Below are 9,933 nucleotides of genomic sequence, written 5' to 3'. Positions count from 1 at the left end.
ACAAGTAAAGGCTCTTTTTTCTGTCTGTCTTAAAGGACATGATCATGAATGATTTCCCTTACATGGGCTGCATACACACCATGCGCAACTTCCCTCAAAGAATCCTGGGAACTGGTAGTTTGCTAAGGGTGCAGGTAATTGTAGCTCTGTGAGGGTAAACTACTGTTGCCAGTATTCCTCTGGGGGAAGCCATGTGCTGTAAATATATGGCGTGCCTGTGGCCATGGTCCCATTCTGCCCTATTCAAAGCCAAATGAAAACGAAGGGGAATTTTGATCATGCTTCACATAAAATTTCATCTGAAACCATTGTAAGATAGTAGCTAACGTGCTGTACAGTAATGAGGAGACCCAGGTTCAAATCTTCACTCATTGGTTGAACAATGGCTGCCTTTACCATTAGGCAAAATGAGGCAGCCACCACAGGTGGATGCTATGGGGCAAAGGTAAGACAAAAGTTGTATGAGCCATGTGGTGCACCTTGTCTCCTTTAAGTTTGCCTGCTGCTCTTAGGTGCGATGGAGGACTATGCCTCTGGCCTCACCCACCAAGAGCACATGGTCCCTGGAATGTTGACTACTAGGAAATGCAGCCATTGGGCTTAGAGATGCACCACCCCTAAGTTTATGGTGTGCTTTTCCCTGCTATTAGTAGTGTACACATCTTTTTTAATAACAACTAAGCAAACGGACAAATCACTGCTGAACTGCACCCAGTATGTGGGCTGAGGTTAAGATGAACAGAGGCTGTTTTAGGGTGGCGTGACTGGTGCAGTCACACTGGGCGCTGCACTTCGGGGGGCACCCAAACAATGCTGTAGAATGGAGCGTGAGAGGCAGGGGCCGCCAAATTTTAGCGTCACATAGGTGCTGAATTTGAGCATCTGCACAGCAAGGCATTGAAGGCAGACCAAGATATTGCTACATGCTATGACTTTCAGGCATAGGGGTCAAATGAAACCTGGAAGGACATAGATGACATCAAACACGCCAAAGATAGAAATGACTTGAAGGGGATTGTGGGGTAGAGACTGTACAAATCCACCTTCTCAAACTAAAAAGGCAAGTCCCCCCACAAATGTCTGATCCTAGGAAGAAAAGGTCTCTCTGTGTGTGTGTGTATGAAGCAAGCATATTTCCAGTAGGTCTGCTAATGAAATCTTGTACACAGAGACACAAACTCAACATGCCCCGCTCCCAAGTTCTGAAAATGATTTGTTATGCAATGCTTTATCTCTGTTCTGCACACGTAAGTTAGTGGTACTTAGGAATGTGGCCCCAGAATCTATGAATAGATTCTGGGGCAGGCAAGTGAGCAGAAGTAGATGGAAAAGGGAAACCTAAAAAGCTAGTAAAATATATTTTAGTAATGGAACGCCAGATTCTTCTTTTACACAATATCTATTTTTCTGTTTGTTTAAAATAATCTCTACCCGTTCCTTCATTCTATCAATTCAAATGTAAAGCAGAATCACAAAGACAGACAACCATTTTTATTAACAACAATTTGGCCAGTAGCAGTACTGAATCAAGATGGCAAAACTTTATTTAATGAGGTAGGTACAAACAGTAGACCTGCCAGTTGCCTTTGTCATACCAGCATTCTTTAGAAACATTTCCTGAATTATTATTATTATTATTATTTTAAAAAATCAATGGCCAAGTTTCACCTATTTCACATTGTAGTAGAATCTAGTGCATTTCTGTTTTTCCTCTAACATGCAACATTTCTAATTCCAAGCCAATAAAAAAGGGAGGGGGACCTGAGAATTTGGAAGACTGGACATTTCATTCAGTACATTTTACAGTATAAAAATCCACAAAATGACCAGGATGGATCCAAACTTAAGTTCGCCCAACTTAGGTCCCACTGAAAAGCAGTAAGACAAGTCCCATTGGGTAGATCCAATGTCAGTCATATTCAGAGCAGACCCACTGAAATCAATGGACTTAAACCACTTGCCCATTGATTTCAATGGTTCTACTCTGAGTATACCTTAGTTGGATATCACCCATTGATCAAAGAGACCCAGGTTCAAACAACGACCCAAGTTCAGACAACTTAAGTCTTGGGATCCAATCCACTTCAACAATCATTCATAAAGCTCCCTTCACCAATGGATCTTAAGAGCATTCATATAAATAAGACATTTCATGCGTTTAAGGCACTTTTGAGGACTTCTAAACCCAGCTTTCAGGGTGTCAAAACTACTTCTCCAAGATCTTAGTCCTGTGAATACTTCCACGTAAAAGTTTTAGTCAGTAGCACACATTTACTGTTTGAGGATCAGTGCCCTTGTTTAAAGAGTAGGAGTGCTATTGTCTCTAAGTAATTGTTAAGTTGAGTAACTGAATATAAATCCTTTTACACTGCTTAAGATATAGGCAATGCTGTTTTCCAGCAGAAATCTGAAGCATAAATATTTGGCAGAAATGTGGTTTCATAACACAGTGCAGATTCCAAAGAGTTCACAGGTGGTTCTATGTAGATTTTCCAGCATCTGGTGACTAAGATAATGTTCACATTTGTTTTTCATCATAACTCACAGTAATAGTAAGTAACAGTCCTTGATAATTCCTGAAAGGAAAAACAAACGATGTAAATAAAATTTTTAAGTATCAGCCTTTTTGAAAATATGGGAAAATATTTCCTACCAAGAAAAACAATTATGGAATCAACAAAATATGCCCTGAATAGTCTCCAAAGTATCTTAATTAAGACTGATTACAGAGTCAGACTCAGATCAATGTATTATACATTTTTACCATTCCTTGTAACTTAAGTATTTCTTATAATACTAATAGTGATGCTATTCTTAGAACATCAGTAAGCCAATTCTTCCATATCTCAAATCTTAGTGTGTGTATCCAATCCCATTCAACCTGATCACTTTCTTTTAGAGCTTATCTAACAGTGAGAACTGTTCTTTGATTAAAAAGCTACTATTTTTAGAGGACTACTTTTCACAAAACTCATTAAGTCAATAGTTTCAGCTCATTAGTATCAGGGAAAAATATATATCAAATTAATTGTAAGATGAAAATCAGTTTGTGTTCTGTATTGTACTTGCATACTGTATTTAGAGTGGTGCAGATGTAATTAACTCTGGTTGTAGAAGTGGGAAATCACCCACTCCTTCCCTCACTCTAAATATGTGAATTCTAAATATAAGGTAATATCTTGTGTGAATTCAGTTATACCCTGGTGTTCTGCCTTAGACCATTGCCAATGCTGACTAAAGCTACTTCTGATCTCCATGATGCAATTCTAAAAAGAAAACCAAGAAACAAACTTAAAAACAAAGAAACCCCTGCACAAATCAAATGTCTTTTGAAATAAAGCCTTGACTGCCCTCTTAAAAAGAGGTATGAAGAAGGCACCATAGGTGCAGAAACATCAGAGAACTCTCTGCATCATGCTACCCCAGATTTAACCTAACAAATGTGAGGGGTTTGGAACAGAACCGTTTTGCTCAGCTCAAAACACAGGAAATGGGGAACCTATGGCACCTCCAGATGCTGTTGGACTCCAGCTCTCGTCATTCCCAACCACTGGCCATGCTGTGTGTGAAGGAGGAGGGTCCAACACCTGGAAGATGACAGCTTCCACTCCCTGATTTAGAAATTAACCAGCTAGTACCCAGAAGCTTATAGTCAACCAGTCTGATGAGTACTGGTGTAATATTAGGTCCTACACCCACTAAAAGCCAATCAAGTGCATTCTTCTGACACCAGTAGCAGTTTCCCAAGTTATTTTCAACAGCAGCCTTGTAAATCGCATGCTGCAATAACTGATCCAAGGAGTTGCCAAGGAATCGAGTGGCGCAGTACCTGTGCTCCAGACAAGCCTGGCAAAAGCACTCTTCGCCATGGCCAGAGTATCCAGAGCAAGTTCAGTTCAATGAGTACTCCCAACAGAAAGTTTAATCCTTCCAGAACTCAATTCCACTCTTGAAGAGGTAGATCTCCTTGACTATGTGCCCCCCATCCCTATGTAGCATTAACATTTCCATCTGATCCAAGTAAATAAATAAAATCTGGATTCAGTTTGTTTGCTAAGCGTCATTTAGCCCCAAGCAAGCTCCAACATCAATTTGGAGCCATTACTGCTGCTTGAGTTAGAAGTTACTAGCATACTGATCATCCATATAGTATCTCCCACTTGAACAACTGCCTCACATAAATACAAGTCTGTAAAGATTTAACACAGTTATAAAATTTGCTATTGTTCCCAGAAAAGGAGCATTGGGAAGTGCCAAAATCATTTGTTTTCCTTTTCAATAAAACAATTTGGATCAGAAAAGAGGAAAAACCCTACAACTTTACTTAAATATTTAAGGTTTGAAGGAAATAATGTATAAATGTTCACAATAAACTATGAATTATTACTTATCTTTAAGATAAGCAAGTACAGTAATCAAACCATCAGCGGGAGGAGGCAGAGTCAGGTACAAAGTACTGACCTAAGTTATACTTGCTGGCATCCGTCTGTCTCGAGAGACAATGGAGTGTGCCTCTGGGGGTGAAGTCAAACTGCTGTGTTTGCAGCACCAAAGCAGATTTTTCCCTTGTTTGAAATCTGAGAGCCAGTGTAGTATAACAGTTAGTGTGCGAAACTAGGACTAGGGAGATGCCAGTTCAAATCCTCCACTCAGCCATTAAGCTCTCACAGACCACTCTTGGCCCAGTCACTGCCTTGTTTTGAAACAATTGACATATAACCAAGGTTTATTCTTGGTTACAGCTCCTGGTTAGTCGAATGCTTAACCATGAGCTCTGGTTCAGACAACAGGCTAAGCCAAGTATCAGCCAGAGAGACTGGGGAAGAGCAAAGCCATGGTTTGGCTTAACAGGTTACCTAACAGCAGCAGTGCTCAGCCTAACCTACTTTACAGGGTTGTTGCGAGGACAATGGTGTACTCTGGGTTGTATTCAATGTTATTCCTCCTCTTCGAAGACCCACTGACATTAATGGACGTGACTAACTTGGATCTATTAATTTCATTTGATCTACTCTGAGTAAAATATTGTAACTCATTTTTCAGGAGGAAAAAAAACCTCTTTACAAAGCGGCACACAATCACAGCAACAAATCCATCCCTGACACCCTGCGGGAGTACCATACACATGGGCATAGCCAGGATTTATGTTGGGGGGGGGGGACACCCACCTGCCATCATCCTCTGTCTATCCAGAAGATTCGGAAATGTCTCAACAACAGTGCTTTTAAATTACTTTCTTTTGACCCCAAGTGCTTGTGGGGGGGGGGAAATCCTTCTACAAGTTACAAGTATTATTATTTTTAGTTATTTACCTGGCTGTGTGTGGGGGGGGAACCAATAGCTGCCCTCACCCACCCCACTTTTGAGCTCCTTGGGGCTGGAAAGGCAATAAAGGAATGAATAAAGGCAGGGAGTTGGAGGAGGAGAGGCAAGACACACTTATCCTAATAATGATGTTATTAATGATCATGATGCAGCTGCCATGAGCAAGTGGGGTCCTGCAGGCCCGTCGGGCGGCGCGTCCTCCTTCATCCCCCGGCACCCACCTCGCCGACCCGGCCTGGCTCCCGGGCCTCGCCGTCCGTCCTCGCCTCGCCTCGCCTGCTTCCTCCTCCTCCTCAGGCCGCATGCAGCTCCAACGTGCTGGAGACCGTCGTGGCCCCCGACGACGACGGGGTGTTGAAGAAGTGAGCCCTCCTGACGGAGCCCGGCTGGCACTCGGGGGACCGGGCGAAGGTGGCGAAGGACCCCGAGAAGCGCATGCTGAGGTTCCTGACCAGCCGGGCCAGGCCGTGGCCTTGGGGCGCCCCGGCTGGCGCCAACTTCTTCTTCTTGATCGAGTGGCGCCGGAGCCCCACGTCGTCCTGCAGCTCGGCGGCGGGCACCTCCAGGTTGCCCACGTACCAGAAGACCCACCAGAGGAGGCTGATGAAGATGCCCACGCCGCCGCCGTAGATGAGCAGGTCGGCGAAGAAGACGTCGACGAAGACGCCCACCAGGAGGATGGTCAGGCCCACCGCGTCGAAGAGCAGCGCCATCCAGAAGGCGCCCGGGCACCGGCCCAGCCCCCCGCCCAGCGATGCCGTGGTCGCCGACGCGGCGGGGAGAGAGGTGTCCGACTCCGTGGCGCTCGGCAAGGGGAATGCGCTGGACCAAGGCGAAAGCAGCCCGTCCGAGGGGACGGCGCCAGGCACCTGGAGCACCTGCAACGCCGCGGGCCCGCCCCGCGCACCTGAGGCCACACCTGCCGCCCCTGTAGGGGCCAAACTCCCCGCCTGAGGCGGCGGCGCCTTCCCCAGCGCCACAGCCATGCTGGGCGAGCAGGAGAGAATCCCGCCTTACCTGAGGCACGGGGAGGACACGCCCTCCTTCTCGCACCTGGCGAGGCGGGGCGGGTGGGGTCGCGCGCACCTTGGGGCGGCGCGCGCGTCCCTCCCCCTCGCGGACGCCTCAGGCAGACGCCAGGCAGTTCCCCATCTCTTTTCCTTTCCAACCCAAAGGGGAAAGCATCACACTCGTGTCTGTTTGTGTAAAACGCACCTCAGTCGGTGGAGTATGAGACTCATGATCTCAAGGGTTGTGGGATTGAGCATGACACGGGGGTTGGACTAGATGACCCTCCCAACTCTATGATTCTGTGAGTTGGGTATCTGGCCAGTTTCGGATATCATCATTGCGAATGACTTGCAGTTTATTTTAGGGCTAGTGCTTTACACTGGGTTGTTGTGGGTAAATAACCTCGTGCTTTGAAAAAGAAGTGAGATAATCCTTATATTACCAGGGAAGGTAAATCTATGCATATTTACTCATAAGGAAGGATCACTGAGTTCAGAAGCCAGACAGTGCAATGTCTGTTCATGCTCTACTCAGAAGTAAGAATCACTGTGTTCAAGACTAAGCCATACATAGTGAAGCCTCTCAGTTTTTGTATAAAGCTGCAGCTATTCTGTTGAATTCCCAGTTACTGTCCTTAAAACATTTCATCCCTTGTTGGAAAGCTGTTTATGTGGTCTGTACCATGCCAAGTGGCTTTCAAAGCAACCTAACAAAGTTTAGTTTGTTAAAATCCATTTCAAAATCAGAATTAGTGTTCCATGAGGAAAACACCCCAGGCTAAGAGCACTTTTTTTATATCGACTGTTGCAGGGGTGGGGGAAAGCATATTTTGTGCAGGTTAGCTGTGTTAATCCAACAAAAATAACAAAGAATCTAGTGGCTCTTTAAAAATAGATTTATTGCTGTAGTTAAAGGAACAAATGTGGAAACCTGAGACTCTGTATACATTACTGTTTGCTTCAGCTCCAGTGTGCTCTCACCTTTTAGAGCTGAGTATACATGATATCCACAATCCAGATGTACCCTGTAGTTTCTTGAGAATATCAGACATGACTTGAAACACAGTGGGGGTGCTAATTTGTACGAGCAAAAGCTCAGTCACTTGAACTTCATCTTTAAAAGGCACAGGAAATCTGCCAGAGGATTTTTTTTACCGTATTTACTTGAGTCTAAAGCACCATCAAATCAAATGTGCACCTTAATTTTCGCAACGTAATTTGGCCAAAAAAGGTGAGCATTAGATTTGAGTAAATACGGTACGTGGCATAAAACCTCTTCCTTCTCTACTATTTTTTTCCTATCACCACTGCAAATAAAAATGTTCATAAAAGTAAGTGGACCCCTAATACACTTTAGGAGAAGAAATATAAAAAGCTCTCCCCAGGCCTTTTGGCAGAAGTATTGTTTGGTTCCTCCTTAGAGGAGGACACTTCTTCCTCCTGTAAAAAGCTCTGGCGGTTTATATCTGCTAGAGGTGCAAAATTTCTCAAGAGGCAAAAAATTAAGGTAGTCATGTTGGCCCATTAGAAAAATTCTATGCACAACTGCACTACTTTTATTTGGGAACAACAAAGTGGTGAGCATGTTTTCTTTATGCAAAGAAGAAGACCACAATATTTATAGGAAAAAGCAAAATCCTTTAGCACAAATGTGTTAAACCAAATATAGTGAGAAAACTATCTTTGCAAGCAGGATTAATTATATTTTTTAATGAATGGGGTTTATTTAAAAATTACATTAAGGATTGTAATAATATGAAGTCTATGGCATCCTTTGAATAGCTTCTATAATTCACTGAATAAGTTAAAGAAAGTACATTATCTTTGAAAAGTAATTATTATAAACAGAGATGAATAGTGCGCTGGATAAATACATAGTTAAAGCTACCGTATATGGAATTGGCGGGAAGTCACTGGAACCAAAAGAAGACTGTGATAAAGTGTAACAGATATGGAAAAAATGTTTTTTTTATTATGGATAACTATTATTTTGTGTGTGTTTTTTAAAGTTCAATAAAGCAATTTAAAAAGCTAAAAAAAAAACCAGGATATCACATTAAAAAGTATTGTTCTCAAGCGCTGGAGTCTGTAGGGCTTCCTGTTAAAAGTCCATCATATCTCAGGGCGTGCTTAATAATTGGTAGCCACACCATTCCCATAACGAAGAACATGAGTCCAATGGAAAGACAAACAGGCCCCAGGGCAGATGGCACATCTACAGCGTGGACCAAGTGCAAGGCAGAAAGGCCAATCCCACTAAGAAATACAAGGAGTCCAATGGCAATCAATGTAAGAGGCTTATTGTAGTACACCCAGTTGCTTTGTTCCCCAATTATAACCGCCTCGTTCCTTGTTCCTGAAGGGAAGTTTGAAGCATCAGCAAGAGATGGTAGCCCCTCATGGGTGGGGATTGGCTTTGTCACAGACATGCCACAAGATGTACTCCAAAGATCTGAGGACCTAGAAAGTATGACATGCTTAAGTCATTTAGTCTAGCCAGTAAGAATATCAAAAAGACTATTCAGTAAAATGTAAGATCATTATTCCCACTCTCCTTCTCCCCCTCCCTCTCTCCTTTCTTTTTCCCACTAACATGGTGTCTAGGACATTAGGGTCCCATACCGAAAGCGACGCGGGTGGTGCTGTGGGTTAAACCACAGAGCCTAGGCCTTGCCAATCAGGTGGGCGGTTCAAATCCCCACAACGGGGTGAGCTCCCGTTGTTTGGTCCCAGCTCCTGCCAACCTAGCAGTTCGAAAGCACGTCAAAGTGCAAGTAGATAAATAGGTACCGCTCTGGCAGGAAGGTAAACGGCGTTTCTGTGCGCTGCTCTGGTTCTCCAGAAGCTGCTTAGTCGTGCTGGCCACATGACCTGGAAGCTGTAGGCCAGCTCCCTCGGCCAATAAAGCAAGATGAACGCCGCAACCCCAGAGTTGTCTGCGGCTGGACCTAATGGTCAGGGGTCCCTTAACCTTACCGAAAGCAAATGAATTGTGAAAAAGGCTGTGAATTGAATATGGAGACACTATAGGTACTTTTCCTTGTTTATTAGATTATTATTATTATTTTGCACCACAAGAAAATACTTAATGAAGACTAATTTTAAAAAGACGACGATTATTCAGAAGTTAGGTCCATCCATCCGAGCAGCAGATGCACAGGAGCTAGCCTCAGCCCTGAACTCGCATGCCCTGCCACCTCTGCAAAAGGGAAGATTTCAAGTTCACAGTTCCGTGTGCTTTCCTTTTGCAGACATTGGCATAGGAACCAGGATATGTTTTCAGAATTTATACCCCACAGTGGTGGCTGGTGCAAGTAGGACTCTGCACAACTGACCTCAGTCTGCCCTTTAGCCAGCCCACACCTGCCTCCCTTTCAAACAACCAGTTATGGGGTAGCTCTGCCTGTCATTGGCTGTACCATCACATACTGTTGGTCTCCCTGGATTATGCGTCGTGGGCACCAAACACCACATGGAATCCAACAAAGCATAGTTATGACAAGTGGGAGCTCAGAATGAGACATACTGTACTGGTAAATGAAACAAATATTGCCAAAATGCTTTAATTGTCCAGTGTGTACTCTCATCCAAAGGAAAC

The 9,933-nt window shown here is 44.0% G+C and overlaps 1 protein-coding gene across 1 annotated transcript; it reads right to left on the bottom strand.

Moving 5' to 3' along the window:
- Positions 1–1,522: 1,522 nt before the first annotated feature.
- LOC117056921 (transmembrane protein 238-like) lies at positions 1,523–6,118 on the bottom strand. The gene is made up of 2 exons (XM_033167616.1): positions 5,547–6,118; positions 1,523–2,576 (listed from the first exon to the last, which is right to left on the bottom strand). The coding sequence occupies exon 1, from the start codon at positions 6,036–6,038 to the stop codon at positions 5,619–5,621; it is 420 nt and encodes a 139-aa protein (XP_033023507.1). The 5' UTR covers positions 6,039–6,118; the 3' UTR covers positions 1,523–2,576; positions 5,547–5,618.
- Positions 6,119–9,933: the final 3,815 nt, after the last annotated feature.

This window comes from Lacerta agilis, chromosome 13, assembly GCF_009819535.1.
Source record: "Lacerta agilis isolate rLacAgi1 chromosome 13, rLacAgi1.pri, whole genome shotgun sequence".
Classification (NCBI taxonomy): domain Eukaryota; kingdom Metazoa; phylum Chordata; class Lepidosauria; order Squamata; family Lacertidae; genus Lacerta; species Lacerta agilis.
Note: the sequence above shows the minus strand (reverse complement) of the source record. Positions and strands in the feature narration are given on the sequence as shown.